Source organism: Leuresthes tenuis, unplaced genomic scaffold (genome assembly GCF_036924035.1).
Source record: "Leuresthes tenuis unplaced genomic scaffold, fLeuTen1.0.hap1 SCAF_6, whole genome shotgun sequence".
NCBI classification, from domain to species: Eukaryota; Metazoa; Chordata; class Actinopteri; order Atheriniformes; family Atherinopsidae; genus Leuresthes; species Leuresthes tenuis.
In genome coordinates this window covers 10,793,286-10,810,035 of record NW_027325360.1, presented here as the reverse complement: position 1 = coordinate 10,810,035, position 16,750 = coordinate 10,793,286, and the positions used below count along the sequence as shown (strand labels likewise).

Below are 16,750 nucleotides of genomic sequence, written 5' to 3'. Positions count from 1 at the left end.
AAGATGCTTTTTAGTAAATCATAATTCACATCTTTACAGTTTCTGTCACTCTTGTCTGTCTGTCTTATACTGCGTAGTGCCCTGTCCTCCATAGAAAAACTCAACTGAGGCTTTTGCAACACCTGTAATTGTCGGTGAAGCAACCTTTTCATCGAGCGGCGTGGGCTCTTCCTAAGAAAGAGCTGCATTTAAGAAGCCTCTCGGCAATCACGTGACACCAACACCACCACACTCACCCACCAGCCTGTAGACTTTGTTTCTGCATGCAGTGCCTATGCAAAAGACGGAAGTGAGGCAGGTGGACTTTCTGGAAGGAAATTCCTTTCAAAAAGCCTTAAGGATGTTGATTGGCTGGGGAAACCTGCCAGAGGTTGGTGCACAGTATATAAAGCCCAGCAAAAGTCTGAACAGGAACACGGATCTGAGCTGCAAACTTCACATTGTCAGAAGAGAAGATGTTTACACAAAGACGGACGTACCTGGAGAAGGGTGAGTGTTTGCTTTATTCTATTTTCTACATAAACTGCTAAAATGAGGTGAGAATCATTGCTTTTAGACTTGTAATTTGTTATTTACCTGCACCTTGATTAAAAGTATTATTGATGCACACTGATAGCTCTTGATAATGGCAACATAACCGAAATGTGGAGTTTGGATTGTGAGGTGACACAGTTGCAGGCAATTTTTTAAAGAATATTACAAGAAAACCTCCAATACTACACTGGTACTCTACATATTTTCTGATATTTCTCTCTGTGTTTTACAGCTTTCCTGTCAGCAGTGACAGTGCTGCTTCTCCTGACTACAGATGGGCAGTCTGCTGTCCTGAGTAACAGCCCACAGACCTCCACAGCTCCACCTGTCTCAAATTCATCTCTGACTACACAGATCACCGGTAAGTGTCTTCTATCTGAGGTTTTTTTCTAAGCTTCAACAGACATTGAGCTTTGAAAAAGATTATCTGTGACTTAACTGAAATCTAGAGCCTATATAATGCGAAAGACATCACAATATAGCTCTTATTGTACAAGCAAAAATTTCAAGATCAGCCTGTCTTTAAATTGCTGAGGGTCTGTGGGAGAAAGTTGTCTCTACGGGTGCCTGAATTTGTTTGTTTTAGTTAATTAATGCATCAAATAAAACCTAATTTGAAGAAATAATTCATCTTTCTTTTTCTGTCCGCAGGCAACATGGAGGAACCTCGGGTCCAGAGGATACACAGATCATGTGGGAGTGAACATTCAACATATTGTGGAAACGGTGGCCAGTGCATGTTACCCCAAGACAGCGAGAAGCCTTCCTGCATGTAAGCTTGAATGTGGTTTTACACACACAGCACACCACGTGCGTGTCCTGTGTGTCCTAATCATATTAGTTATGAGTAGTTATCAGTAAAATTTTTCCTCTCGCACATGTTGGCTCCCGTTCACCTTTGGAATGTACTCACATATTTCTCTGGTCTGCAGCTGCACGTCTTCATACAGTGGGCCACGCTGCATGCATTTCAGTGACCGCACTTACACTCCACCAGAGTTAGAGGAGGTGATTGCCATCAGTTTTGGGGTCATCATGGTCATCTTCCTCGTGCTCATTGTCATTTACTGCTGTGCCTATAAGAGGTAAGAATCTAATAGCTTTCTGTTGCACTTATATAAAAGTATTCTGGCACCTAGGAGTACAGAAATCTATGGATCCTTATACAGTTTGTTTCTTGCGGCATAATGAAAACCGGTGGCTTGCAGAAAATGTATTGATTTGTAAGGGTAAGATAATAACTTATAACTGTGATGTTTGTTCATTTGCAGATGTGTAAAATCAGCACCACTGATAAAATCAGCATCATCTGAGACTTCAGTGTGACCTCTTCAGCCCCTGCTCCTCGTCATCGTCTTCATCTCTGTTGCTATCACCATTCAAAGCCAAAAAACTGTAAAACAGGATACAACTTTGCTGTATAATCCGCGGCACAGAAAATTTGATATAATTTGAATACACACATGCTGTTCGGTGAAGTGAGGGAATCTGGACCAGGATTGCTGTATCACACCTGATAGAATATTGTATGTAAAAAAAAGTGTAACTGAACAGTATTATCATTAAAAGAATAGGAGTGGCCCGAAGACACCTATTTATTGTTATGTTATGATGATTAAATTATTTAGTTTTTAGTTTATTTAAAGTTTTGTAATAAATTCATAGAAAAAGAATATCTCTGTGTTGCTTGCGTTTCTGTGTACTCACATATATATATATATATATAAATATATTTGTGTTTGTAAGTCATTAGTTTGGTAAGTGGGAGGCTCAACATGTAGTTGGATTTTTACTTCAAATAGGCTTTGATAACCATAACGTGAAACATAGAATTGAAAAATGGTGTACAGTTGTTTGACTTTTACTTATTATTCCTTTCAAGGGTTTATGCTCATTAATCCACCGACAAACTGAGAGAGATGTCTATTAAGCCTAAAAGTCTCCCAGAAATCTGATTACACAGCATTTTATCTGCAAGCTGAGATGTGAATGTGTTGCATTCAACAGTTCAAACTTGCTCCAAGCCATAGATTATAACCACAAGTGAGTGTTTTTCCAAAGATCCTACTTAGAACAGCAGTGCAAAAGTCTTGAGCCATCCCTCATTTTTATCTTTTTTTTTTGCTTCCAAGCAGCCAGACCTTCAGAAGTTTTTTCAAAGTTTTTCTTTGGACATTGGCTGCTTTTCCCCTCATTTTCAGTCAAGTTCCCATACCTGAACATAACGTTTTTTTAAAGCAACTTAAGCTACTTAAGCTGCTTCCAATTTTTGGGATGGACCAGGGTTGTATTCGTATATAAAAGAAAAGAAAACTTAATAAATTTTATGTATAGACACGTTGTTAACAGCAGCTTGTCACATAAACTTTGTTTCCATGTCCTTTGTTGCAGCTACAAAAAAAATAACAAAGATAACACAGTTTGACAGGCAAAGAATTTTGTTTTTGAGCCAACAAGGTCATTACCAAAGAGCTATTAGCTGAAAACTTGGCCCATCTCAGCACTGTGTGCAGTGTTTACTTAAAACATTTGAGGAAACTGAATAAGCAGAGGACAAGAAGTGGCAGGCCTAAAAAAAAAACATCCACTGTAGATGAACACTATCTGAAAGTGATGAACTTCAGTGAACTTCAGTGAAAGGAAAAAAGCCAGCTGAGACCTGACACGGGACCTGAGAGATGCATCTGGACCTTGAGTTGAGCCATCTCCTGGTGGCTGTCATGAAGCCATTCTTAAGGAAGGAAAACAGGGAGAAAAGGCTGAGCTATGCCAAATGACACAAGAAGTGGATTGAAAATCAGTGGCAACAGGTCTTATGGAGGGATGAATCCTCCCAGAGCTCGGATCCCAACATTATTTAAGCAGTGTGGGATCATCTTGACAGAGGAAGAAGCCAATATTCAAGGAAGAGCTTTAAGAAGCCTGGATAACTATTCCTGATAACTATTCCTTTGTCTTGAGGGTTCAGGCTGTGCTAAATAATAGATATGCTCATACCACATACTAGGCCACATAGAAATGTGTCTTTTTGCCTTATATTCTATATTTCTATTTATGTTTAAACATGTCATTTCCTGTTTTCCTGTCAATACATGAATAAATGAGCAGTGGCACAGGGTGTTTGCGCAGTACTGTACAACCAATAAACCACAGTGTGGTGTATTTTTGTTGCAGTTTGATTTGAACCCTTAAAATAACAAAACATAAAGATATAACATTATGTACGTTTATGAGAACAACAGAAATCTCTTCTGCCATGTTTAAAAATCACTAATGTCTTAAAATATGATATTCGATCTCTTGACTTGCTGGACAGAAGCCACCCTTCTGCATCATAACGTTTCATTCTTCTGCTGAACTTTTACATCAATTAGATGATTACTGTGTTGTTTTATTGTTGAGCAGCTACTTTTACTCATAATCTGTGCACTTTCTCCTGCACTGTTTATGTGTGACAGTACCAACGATGAGCTGGATTTCCAACTACATTTCCCAATTTCTTTTTGTATGTGAATGACGCATGTCCAACTAATGCCTCTGTCTCTGATCCCGCTGCATGCAGGGGTCTGTGTTGTCTATATGCATATTTGAAGTGTGAAATGATCTAAGAGAAAGGAGTGTGCCACCACACCCACACCGCAGGACTGAGCCCACTGGTTTCCAGTTGGTGTCTTGCACCTTTCCCTGGTCGTTATTTGGACAAGACGGAAGAGTCTCCAGCTCAGCTACTCATCGTGTCTCCCGACCTGTCGATTCTGAAATGGGGAACAGCAAACCATCGACACTCCTTTCACTTATCGGTAACGTCTGTTTTTGTGGATATATTTAACAGGACAAAAAAACAAAACTCAAGTTACTGCCGTAACTTTTGGTGCGTCTGATGTGGGTTGACGGTGTTGCTTTAGTCAGGTTTAGAGCTCTGGGATAAAGTTAAAACGCAGCAGAGGCAACACGACCGCAAAGCTCTCAGGCTACTTTTCGCTGCGCGCACTGAAGATCTTCAGTGGATCCTTACTTCTCAGTTTGAGATTTTTAATATGTAAGCCTACTTTTACGGATGATAATTTGGTTATTGGTACTTCTGTTCCTTTATTCAACCTAATTAGCCTGCTTTTTGAAATAACAAATCACCCTAATTATCTTTTACTTGACTGCAACTAATAGTTCACTTTTACTGTTTCAGGGAAATCCACTGTTGGGACTATTGAATACATTTTTACAAGTGTACAAGTTTTTAAGATGATTAAATGTACCACATTTCAGCCTCTGTAGCTGCCAGATGATTGAAATGGAGTTAAAAGTTACTTTAACATGTCCCTCTAGATGCTCTTATTGTAAATGCTAGCAGTTACACAATGTAGGTATTAAGTTATAGCAAATTGCTTGAGATTTTCTACCTCATAGAAAAAAATCACGACCGACTCCACTTTACTTTAGGGTATATGATTATGAGGACATGATATATCACAACTGTAAAGTTAATTTCAAAATTTGTCAAGTGTCTAAGATGAGGGAAAAGTTTCTCTGCTACAGAGAGTAGAAATATGCAGAGAGCAAGTGCAAATTACTGCTTTCCCTGAGTTTTGCTTTGTGCTGCTTTATGACCAATTGTTCTTTATCAGACTCTTTCAGAGGAGAGTATAATGCTTTTTACCATATATCGTTAGAAATGACTGAGTTGGTGGAATTCTATAGTGCATTTGTAAACAAACTCAGTTGGTCAAACAGGCTGCATAAGATGCAAATAAAATCAAGTCACTAAATCAGCGATCAATAGTTCAGATGCTACTCTGCTGCAACTCAAATAATCTTAGGATACAGGAGCTTTAATGTCTGTTGTTTTTTTTTTCTGAGCTGAGTATACTCCGTTAATTATCTTTTAAGAAAAATATGTCTCTGCATCGCTACAAGATGCAGTTAATATCAGAAGAAAATATTAACAGAATTTCACAATTTAGGAGTTTGAGTTAAAGCACTATTTACTGACTCAGTTGTCAGTTCAATTTTCATTCAAATTCAGCAGTTTTACTCTCAGTTTGCTCTCAATACTGTAGAATTCTACACAAATTAGTTTTGATATTGTCATTTTTATTTCAACGTGTGTATCTTACTCGTGTCAACAATAATAAGTTATTCCAGAAACCAACTCGGAACATATATGAAACACTCTACCACATAGCTGAGTTAATGAGTTAATGATGCTGAGCCCAGAGCCTGAGGGATGCAGGAGGGTGCTATCAATTAAAATATGAATAAAGCATTATAACTGGAAAACAAGAGCAGCGTTATTACATATGTTGTTTGCTTGTTCGAGCTTGTTCTGAAACAAATTCAAAAAGTCATACAATCAAGAGAGAAATTCACACTTGAATGTTTGTGGAGGATGTAATAGTGGTTTTATGATACTTTATTCCTCTCTTTGTTCATCTTGACTGAGTTTTGTGATCAGTTGGTAATCCACTGTGACAGGAGCTTGTCACAGACAACTTTCCTTCCTATTACTGCTCGTCATCCCCATATGAATCACAAACAGTGCATGTTTTGTTGCTCTGCTATCTCTTAGAGATGTGAGATGTTTATTTGAAACTGAAACCCATCCGAAGGTTTCACTCTTAAAAAAAATATCCCAGTTGTATGTGTCAATCTTGTTGTCAATCTGCACTGCCTGGCCAAAAAATCTCACACTCCAATGCAAGCTTTGATAACAGAAGACATTTGGAGCGGTGTTGTTTCCATAAGCTTATGAAGTGTTATAAGCTTATGAAATGCTAAGTGCCAAAATCTTGTATTGATGACGGGACAGTCGGACCCAAAGTTTTCTCAAGCACATCCCAACGGTTCTTTATGGGGTTATGGTCTGGCCTGATTTAAGACCAACATGTTCTGGGCTCTTGTCATCTTTTAAAATGACTGTGTCATTACCAAAATATCTTTGACAAAAAAATCTGGTCATTCAGTGTATTCAGGCAGTCATCTGACCTCATTTTATGGATTATACGGATCCTGGACCTGATGAACTGAAGCAATCACAGATCCTAAATCTGCCCCCTCAGACTTGCACTGCAGGCACTTGGTATTATGGATGCAACACTCTTCTGGAACAGGGTAAATCTTTACTAATCAGACCACAATACCCTTTTCCTTTGGTACAGAGTCCTGTCTTTATGCTCCCTGAAAACTGAGGCTGTTTTAGTTTGATTAACCTTGCTGATTAATGGTTTTCTCAAGGCTACACAGCTGTTTAGTACCTTGGATTCTTTTTACTTTGTGGAAATGCTCTTATTTATCCTATTGCTGTGAGTTGTACTGTTAATTTTTGATTTCATCAAACACTGAAATGATCTCTTTTCACGATAATTCAAAATTTTCATCCAGCCACATTTCTGTTTCGAAGATGATGGTCCACCACTCTGTTCAGGTTTTAATAATGCATTGGACAGTTTTTAAACAAGTTTTAGTTTTTAAACAGCTTCAGTAGTCTTGCGAGGTGTTTTATTTGCTTGATGCAGACCGATCATTTGACCCTTCTCAAAAACATCTTTTCCACAACCACAGAATGTGTTCTCTGACAGAGTTGTTTAAGCAATTAGAAGCTGCTCATTACAGCTGTTAGGGTTAGATTACTTGTTGCTAGGTGAAACAATTTAAGTCCCGCAGTGCTTTTCCAATAGGAGGCTCTTTACCGTTTTACTTTGTCAATCCTAGCTGGTGACTGTTTTTTTTCTTTTTTGTCCAGGTAATGTGCAGATTAAAAATGAGTAATTCTCACCTCAAAGGGTCGAGGTAACATGGGCATTTGCCATTAGAGTGAGTCAGTATCTACTGATGTGAGTATGCTGACAAAATCTGATTAATCAGTCATACAGTAAAGTTGACACATCACTACTTCCAGCATACAATGTACGTTTCCTGCGTACATAACCATGTCACCAGCAGCCTACAACAGAGAAATATCTCTGTAGCTGTTACAGCTGGAAGGACTCAAGTTTTTTTTGGGGAGAATTGGCAGATTCATAACCTGACACATCTTGCATTAAGGTTTCTGTGTTTTCCTGTCTGTTGGAATGTGGGCGTCCTCAAATGCCGTGCATTGTAAATCTGTGCGGGCCAGTACAGGCATGTGGACCAGGCAGGCAGCACAAGCCTCTCCACGTCATGTCCGACAGCTGGAAGGCACTTAAACAGTTAGAACCAAATTAGGTTTTTTTCCTCACCATATCAATTTGTTCTGTATTTTTCCTTAATGCTGGTGGAGTGTCTTATTTAGAAATAAGAAATTAATCATTTTGATCAGTGTGAGCTAATGTAGATATTAACCTCCCTTTGTCACACCCAGTAAATCATGTCACAAAGAAAACATGAAACATGTTTAGTGTACATAACTACATAGTATCCACAAGTGAAAATGACTTCTTCTCCTGTTTTAACTACAGTTTGAATTCAGGTTTTAACAACAACAAACATCTGAATCAAATAACAACCGGATCTCATGGCAGAATGAGGACTAGATACATTAATTTAAAAATGTTGCAGTGTCACAGTATCGGCTCCAAAATGTTTAAATCACCTTTTTTCCCCTTGTGCTGTTTCCAACGCAGTTTCAGCTTAAGATTGGCTCTGTCAGCCCACCAGTGTTCTTTGTCTCCATATGTGTTCCTACATGGTGACATCCACGCTTCCTGACTTGCTAATGTTGGCCACAAACACTTTTATTAGGAGGAGGGATGGCGGCAGGTGCTACTCCCCCTTTAGCAGCTCTCGCCACCTTCGTGAATCTGAACATCTTAATGCAAATGACCGCTGGTTTGAGACTCGGCCTTCACATCTTTTTCCACAGTCTGTGCCCTTATCTACCTCCCTCCCATTTGTTATTTCTAACTTTTCTACTGCGCTCTCAGCTGCAGACGGTTAAAGTTTGGGAATGATTATGCTCGATGCATCAGATATTGACATTAACACAGCTCCATAACCCTCAATGGAAACTGTACACATTTCTTCTGTGAAAATGACTAGAACTAGAACATAACTGCAGTTTCAACTTTTCTGTTGCATTGTTAAATGCTTTTGTAATATTTGCCATAACTTTTTGGCTTTTCATATTTTTCTTTCTTCTTGTGTCTTTTCTCCTTACTACAGCTCATCCGTATAAATATAAGCCTTCCAATCGCATATCCACTTCTACTAATGAGATTTTTTTTTCTCGTTGTCGTTCTGCAGGTGTCATGTTGATCTGGCCTTATGTACTCACCAAAAGTGTTTCACCCGGACTGCAAATGGCGGACAACTCATCTTTATCTGCAGGTATTCACTAGAACAACCAAGGAATTCAATCTTATTTTCATTTTTTTCACCTTACAAAGTTCCAGGTTGTGATCTCATGGATGATGACAACTCTTGATAACTGCTGACAGTCTTTTTGATGTTTTTACATTTGTAGTACTTTTTTTAAGCCAATCCACAGATGAATGATGTCTGTTTATGTTTCCAGAAACCTTTCTGATAATATGCAGGTGAATATGCTTTATTGAATAAGACTTGTTAACTAATGACAAACTTGTTCACTTGTTTTTTTCTTGTCTTGGATACAGTGGTTCTAGTTTCTTGTTAGTCCAAGGCTGTGTTTAGTTATTTTTTCTTTTCATTCCAACTCAGTGTTCGAAACTATTTGGTTTAAAATCAGGCACCAAAACAAAGTGGTTGGGATCATTTGGTATAAAATAGAAACCTTTCAGCACCCTGCTTGCTCCTGATAAAGTGTCACCATGGGACCAGGTTGTGCAGTCTCTGTTTGCAGAGAGAAACTTACATTATTCATATCTGTGTCAGAGAACTGTTGACATGACTCATCTGGTTTTTAGACGCTTATATAGAAAAGCTTTGCTCCGGAGACTTGGCTTTCTGCCACTGGGAGAGTTAGCCTCCGAGGCTTTCTGCCAGGAAGCCTCGAGACAAAAACTTCTTTGACAAAAAGTTTGTTGAGGGTCCATTGAGGTGATAAATGGTTCAACAAACATGGTGGTTAACAGGCAACAGTGGCTGAAGAGATATCGTAAATCAAGGCAGCATATACTCGTTTTTGTCAGACAAGATAAAGCTACTTGCATGTAGCCGGGTCAGTTTAAACAGGTCTGAGGGGTCTCTGTGGAGAGAAAATCGCACTTGCTTTGAAAACTCTTGGCTGGTCAAGTTTTTATGTTCTGTTGGCAGATCATTTTAACTATCTTAAGTAATATTTATCCCATTTTATTACTTTATTTACTTTAGTTCTTACACTGTAAATGTTTAAGAGACCAACAGTACCAGCAGACTTGCAGCTTATAGACTTGCATTAAATCCTGCTTGATACCATTTTGTGAAGACTTATCCAACGTGTTGTTCTTTTTTGTTTGTAAATAATAGTTTCAGTTTTTATTATGATTTTCAATAGTTTTGTAAATCTTTTTATGTATCTACTCTTTTCAGTCGCCCAAAGCATTTTTCTTGGTTTAGCAAAATATCATCCTTTGACATCAGGCAGAGGCCTTCACAGCACTGACACCATGTTAGAAATGTCAGAAAGCTATTTTCTGGCAGAAAGAAATGCAAATGAACTTCTTCAATATGCCATTTTTTGTCTATAAAGGTTTTTAAAATACAAATAACGGCGTCTTTGTTTGACTTACCAGTCTAAAACAGTCCAAAACGACATAATATTCTTTATAACGTATGAAAATACAAGCAGTGAAAATAAAATGTTCTGCATTTTATTCCTGTAAATGTTACTTAACTTGATGATGAATCTGCATCCAGTCACCATATGCAAGACTGTTTATTGAATGGAACATATTACAGATGGGATTAATTATCAAGCTATCTCTTTTAAAAATCCTGATATGGTTCATCTAAGAGAGCCAAAAGAATTCGGAGTGAAAAGATTTCCTTTGCTGGTGTTTCAGGACAGGGAGGAGAGCGCCCTCATGTGCTGAAGCGATCGATTCAGAGCTGCGGCAGCGCGTACGACACCTACTGTCTGAACAAGGGCAAGTGCATGCTGCTGGTGGACCAGAACACACACAGCTGCAAGTATGTTCACGTGCGGCGCTGTGTGCCTGTCGCTGGCTGAGAGTCAGTGTCTGCTGCTTCGTCACAGTGCATAATTATGTATGACTCCTCTGTTTGTGTTGCAGTTGTGAGAAGGGCTTCGCTGGCCCCAGGTGTGGCACCCCAGAGCTCGTTTTTCAGCCAATGGGCGAAGAGCAAGTAATCCTCATCATTTTCTGTGTCAGTCTGCTGATAATAGGTCTGGCTGGAGTGCTGTACTTCTTCTGCAAATGGTAAGCCTGTCATCTGTGAACTAGTGTGTGTCTGTGTGTGTGTGTGTGTGTGTGAAGCCACTTAGCTACCTGTGAGAGTGTGATATATGAAGAACAACAGCATCAGGTATCATTACAGCTGTGCTTTAGAAGTTAAGATGATTGTGAACATCAGCCAGCATAAAAACTTACAAACCAACCAGGAACATTACACTTGAATTGTCAAAACCTTTTCTATTGTGCCCTATTGTCATATTGCAGATGCATTTTTCTGAAAGTGGTCCGTTTATTCAGCTGAATGAAACATGTTGATAAATTCTGAAGGTGACTGTGACGCAACCTTTCATCACTTGAAACCCGCAAATCTAAGTTGTATTGCAAATCAAACAGATTAAGACATAAAATCTCCCCAGCATCCTGTTTCGTACAGAAACATGTCAAACCACAGAGGACGACTACTCATTTCTAAAAGATCTGCTGCGTTGACGAAAGCAAATGGGTTTAAAATGACTTTTTTAAAGTATTGTTGGAGTTTCAGATTTGATGGTTGCCCTTTTAAAGATGTTAAATCATGTTCTGTGTCATTTTCACAGGTATAAGAAAAACAAATTCCCACGCCAGCGGCACGGTTACAAAGGAGTCCAGACTGCTTAGAGCGTCGCACTCTGCATCTGCAGTTGGATCAGTATTAACTTTATTTTATTATTTTTTTTTCATTTAAATGTTTTCCATACTATGATGTTTTTAGGCAAGCTTACACTCCCAGTTTCAGCACCGCATGTTGCAAGGATTTATCAAGCAGGTTGATCATTACAAAGAGATTAAGGTGGTCAAAAGAAACAGCTTTGTAAGCCGAGCGACTGTTTTCCAGCTGTACTGGTTCTTAAGTTTCGGTACCTGTTACACTCAGTTTGAAAAGATGAATCAAGAGACACACAAGAACGGTTTCTGTGGGTGAAACCACCCACACGATGGTGGAAAACTCATAGAAAATGAACAAATGTGAGGGATATGAATGGACCAGTGCAACTGTCGCAACTTGTAGTGATTCATGCTTTGAAAAATTTTGGCTACTGTCTGTAAAACCTCATCATGTTTTCACAAGCAAGAAGCCACAGCTGAAGATGAATTTGGCTGACAGCAATTGTTTAATATACATTAATGTATATTACAGTCATTATCGTGCTTTAGTTCTTTTAGTTCAAGCCCCCCTCTGTGTATGAGATCTGATTTTTTTTGTACTTTTAAGCCTCGTTTTTAATTTATGTGCATCCAGCTTTAACTTTTATATTTATTGTCTTTTGGAACTCACTATCAATACTACAGCCATTAAAATGATGTCTGAGTGTCACAGTTCTATATTTTATTACTAGAGATTTTTAGACAGAATATTCTTGTTTAGATAACTTATTTTAAAGCATTAACATATACAATGGAATCTTGTCTGTTCCGTTACTGCCAAAAAAATCATTGCAACTTGAATTGTTTTGCTGCTGTATGTGTCATCGCCTTCAGTCCTCTGATAAGGGTGTAGCTGAGAGTCTTCACATTCTTCTCGTCTTCAAGCAGCTCTCTCTTTCGTGCATGACATTCTTGCAGGGCTTATAGTATCTGTTTGTATCTGTTTGGAAGCAGGAAAACATTCAATGAAATATGAATTAAATGTTTGATTTCAGATTTGAAGTGGTGGTCCCTTCATTCTAAAAACTCAACTTAATTTTTTGTTTATATATATGTTTGTTTATCAAATTATTCTTTGCTAGTCAGACCTGTGCTTGAGCTGCTATAACAAGCTGATCCTTACCATGTCTCACATGCCCACAAGCTATATTACACAGTGTTATTAATCATTTATCAAAATCTAAGTCAAAATGCAGAGGCAATGCGTAAAAAATTACTATACTCTTTTTTTATACTCTGCTATAGGAAATGAGACGATAAAGTCGAAAACAGGTGCTGCTAATCAGATGCTCTTGATTAACTTATCATCAACAAGTGTGATCACCTCTTTGGGTCTGGAGCATTCAGGTGTGTGTTAACACAATGTCAAGGAGGAAAGACATCAGCAATGATCTTAAGGGTGAACTTGTTATTTCCATCAATCTGGGAAGGGCTGTAAGGTCATTTCCTCACAATCTGGAGTCCATCATTCAGTGAAAAAAGACTACTTGCAAAATGCAAATCATTCAAGACAGGTTTAAATCGGCCCAAGAATGGACATCTGAGCAAGTTCACTCCAAGGTCAGACCGTGCAATGTTCTTTAACATATCTTTAATGAATTAAAAGCACAGTTGTGGAGATCGAGAGGATTTGTGCTTGTTTTGCAGCCACAGGACCCGGACATCTTGCAGTAATTGAGTTGACCATGAACTCCTCTGTTTAACAAAGTATTCTGGAGTGAAATGAGAGGCCATCTGTCTGAGAGCTTATGCTACAACCACATTAGATAATGGAACGGGACAATGAATTTAAGTGAAGCAGCAAATCTGCAACATAACAGCAGAAAAAAGAAAATAATTGAGGTGTTGCAATGTTTCCAGTCAAAGACCAGACCTCAACCTGATTGAAAAGCTGTGGTGGGAGCTGAAGGAAATTATACATAAACAAATACCCGCAAATCTAAATAAACTGAAGCAATACTGTAAAGAGAAGTTGACCAAAACCTCCTGCAGACAGGAATTGTTTCAAGTTATTGATGATAGAGGTGGTTCTACAAGCTGTTGAATCATGGGATGTTATTAGTTTTTCCTTTGGCTCAGCTTTATTAAATGAATAATGACGCTATGTCATGTGTTGTTGTTTATCTGAGGTCGCATTTACCTCAGCTCTATAATGCTATAATGCTCTATAATTCAAAAATGGCCTTCTCAGCCACAACATCAATACCACCCACCAAATAACATGTAGATACGTTTCTTGTTTCCAAAACTGCTTTATCCCACTGTGTTGAGGACATGGGACCTCTGGATGTCTGATTTTAGATGTTTGGAACCTGTTTGGAACCAACTGTTTGTTATGTTCTAAGAGGTGTATTTAAGAAGCGGATGGAGTACTTCTGCACGTGTTCAGGTGGGATGCTACGAGGGCCAGGACTGGTGGTTCATTGCTTTACAGGAAATGTATCAATATTTTTGACATGTCAATAATTTTTTATATTGCTGCTGTTCGGCATTGCTTGAACTTTATAGACCTGCACTTAAATCAAATGCGTATTCAACCCTGTGATACTTTGATAAGTTTGTTCCTTGGTTTTAATTTTTACTGAAACTTCCTGCATAACCCACGGCTTGAGATAAAACTACAATTCCAAAATATTTCTCTACTAGCAAAGAAACAGTGGAACCAGTTGTGCCTTTAATCCTAATTTGGATTTGTGGAAAGTAAGCGTAGGCAAAAGCATTGTAAGTACTCCAGTCATCAGTTGACCTGCAGCACTGGATATCGTGTCTGGTGTCACGTTAATCAGTGGTAAGATTTTGACTCTCTGCACCCTGATTACTGCCTCAGCCAGAATCAATGGGCCACGACCCACACCTGACTCCAGCCTCTTCACATGTTCTCTATGCTAATGAACAGTTCTGACACATAAACATTAACTCAACAGCTCTGTTAAGACATACTTAAAAACACATTAACATGCTCTTACACACGCTACGAGCCACAAACACACCCACTCTGCGGTTTCCGTTTAGTTCTAAATATAAAACCAGCGGATAAACATATCCCTAATCAGGAACTGTTGCTCTGGTCTCTGTTCATAATATCAAACTGTTCTTACCTAATTGTTGCGTAAGTAATAGTAGATTGCTCATACAGTGAGAAATGTGGGTGGAAGGGAAGCCCCATTAAGCTGCATCTTTGAATGACAAAACAAAGACTTCCACGTGTACCAAGTATGCAACTTATTTTGCTGCTCAAAGCCCGTCTCATCGCTATTCTTAAATAATTGGCAAAATCTATATCGGTAGCACCCCCTTTACGACAGAATAATGACCACTTTTGTCTACACCAACTATCTTAACAAAAGTGAGACATTCTTGGTCCCCAGAGGATGATTGTCTAGTTTCCCATTAACCTTTTTGCATCAGTATCTTGAATTGTTGCAAAATGTTGCACTTTTGGTTCCCAGAGGGTGAAGCCTACTGGCTTCGACGCCTTGACCTTTCCTCCAGTGACAACATGAGGACATTCGTGGTTTTCAGGGAGATGTCTTGGTATCACTTGCATCATTTGCATTACAGACATTAATACCCTGCAAACAGAGACTAAAGAGCCGTAAGTTTTCATAACTGAGACATTTCTCAAATCATTGGCTGCGGCTAAATACAACCTCAGTGAGTTGATAGAGCATCTGTAGAGCAGTTTCTTTTGTTTTCAGGTGTTAGTAGACATTAAAACCGTACATTTGACACTGTGGTTCATGTGGAGAAAAGTAATTTTTCTACAAAAATTAATTAGTGTTGACATTACACAAAGTTTTTTCCAAAGAAGCAACAATATATGTCTGAAAGTTTTCATCTACCTGCTGATAACTAAGCAGCAGTGTGTTTACAGTGGGTGGCTGGTATGAGGAGCTTCTCCCCAGGCATGTGACTTTACTCACATTCATATCACATGTCATCAGTACCATTACACATAATCCAAACAATCTCAGTTCACGCCGTTATAAACAAAACGTGTCAGGAGTTCTTGGAGGTTGTTGAGGTCGAGGATTGAGACGGAGAATTTCCTGACATTCCAAACAAGTTTTTATGGGATTCCACCGGAGCTTGTGTGGTGGAATGACCTCTCTCTACAGACACAACACAAGCAACACACCCATCTGTGCAGCTTCCCCACCCATGCCTCAAGGTCCTCTCTTGGTTAAGGTGTAATAAAATAGAAAAACAAGGCATCATTTTATCAAACAAATACACAAAATAATTCACATCCAATAGCATGGGAGGACAAAACACTCACGTACACAGATCAAGCTAGTTTTAATGGCACATTAAGTCAATAGAAAGACAAAATGATAATAAAAATACACTAATTTTTTATCACTTTAATGCAGGATTTTACATCACCAGTAGTGGACAGCCTCTCACTATTTGACCATGTATGTATATGAAACTACTCATCAGTCACACACAATCACTAAAATGTCTTTTATAATCCTTAATCAAGGACATTGACGTGCAGATGATCATAAAATAAAAGGGATGTCCTCGTTATCTGGTGGTGATTTGCAGCTGTTTGATATTCTTAAATGGTGATGTAATTCCCGGCAATCGCAGATACTTCTTTTGTATATGTTGGATCCATTTAATATTTGGATTTGGATTGAATTTGTTGACGCTTTTACATATCATTTTGGATGTTAAACTCTGTTATTACCTGTGCGATTTAAAAATTTGAATTGTGGATTTTTAACCAACCTGGAGCTTTTTAGTCCAATGGGAAATACAGACGTGCTTTCTGTTATCCAAAATTTTGCGACATAGTTGGGTCAAATCTTTGTCAATAAATGATCTCAGTGGCATGGAGTGACTGTGTGAGCAGGTCTACGTCTCACATGATACTGATCACACACAGTCATAAAAAGATATTTTATGATTCACATTTCTCTTCTGACCAACTTTGTACCCTGAGTGAAGTGTTGCTGTGACCCTAGGTTACAGTTCATTATAAAAACTCTTTATCTCCATTGCCAACATCTTACCCCCCCTTCAAAAAGACAACTTCTGGCCAAATTTGTGGAAAGTAGTGAGTTCCCAGTTCCTCATTTTTGTGTGTTTAACTTCAGGTCTATTGATGTAATTAGGGCCTCATTAGTAAACTTAAGTAGAAGCATACGGAAGCAATAATAATTACAGATGCCGGAACAGCTGTTTCTGTCCTCTAATGCTGACGGAAATCAAGTCAGAATACATCACGCTGTTCT

General features: G+C 38.6%; 2 protein-coding genes across 2 annotated transcripts; both read left to right on the top strand.

Moving 5' to 3' along the window:
- Nucleotides 1-381: 381 nt before the first annotated feature.
- epgn (epithelial mitogen homolog (mouse)) lies at nt 382-2,207 on the top strand. Its single transcript, XM_072386938.1, has 5 exons — nt 382-489; nt 767-895; nt 1,186-1,306; nt 1,467-1,619; nt 1,806-2,207. The coding sequence occupies exons 1-5, from the start codon at nt 456-458 to the stop codon at nt 1,858-1,860; spliced, it is 492 nt and encodes a 163-aa protein (XP_072243039.1). The 5' UTR covers nt 382-455; the 3' UTR covers nt 1,861-2,207.
- Nucleotides 2,208-4,087: 1,880 nt separating this feature from the next.
- LOC140309605 (proepiregulin-like) lies at nt 4,088-12,509 on the top strand. The gene is made up of 5 exons (XM_072387529.1): nt 4,088-4,334; nt 8,752-8,835; nt 10,470-10,596; nt 10,701-10,847; nt 11,420-12,509. Exons 1-5 carry the CDS (start codon nt 4,295-4,297, stop codon nt 11,478-11,480), a joined length of 459 nt encoding a protein of 152 aa, XP_072243630.1. The 5' UTR covers nt 4,088-4,294; the 3' UTR covers nt 11,481-12,509.
- The last annotated feature ends 4,241 nt before the right edge of the window (nt 12,510-16,750 follow it).

What these genes read in the sequence shown, in the direction of transcription:
- epgn (XM_072386938.1), top strand. Translation starts at nt 456, where the DNA reads ATGTTTACACAAAGACGGACGTACCTGGAGAAGG. An exon ending in AGCGAGAAGCCTTCCTGCAT is followed by an intron (nt 1,307 to 1,466) that starts GTAAGCTTGAAT and finishes TCTGGTCTGCAG; the next exon opens with CTGCACGTCTTCATACAGTG. An exon ending in TACTGCTGTGCCTATAAGAG is followed by an intron (nt 1,620 to 1,805) that starts GTAAGAATCTAA and finishes GTTCATTTGCAG; the next exon opens with ATGTGTAAAATCAGCACCAC.
- LOC140309605 (XM_072387529.1), top strand. Translation starts at nt 4,295, where the DNA reads ATGGGGAACAGCAAACCATCGACACTCCTTTCACTTATCG. An exon ending in CAGAACACACACAGCTGCAA is followed by an intron (nt 10,597 to 10,700) that starts GTATGTTCACGT and finishes TTTGTGTTGCAG; the next exon opens with TTGTGAGAAGGGCTTCGCTG. An exon ending in CTGTACTTCTTCTGCAAATG is followed by an intron (nt 10,848 to 11,419) that starts GTAAGCCTGTCA and finishes TCATTTTCACAG; the next exon opens with GTATAAGAAAAACAAATTCC.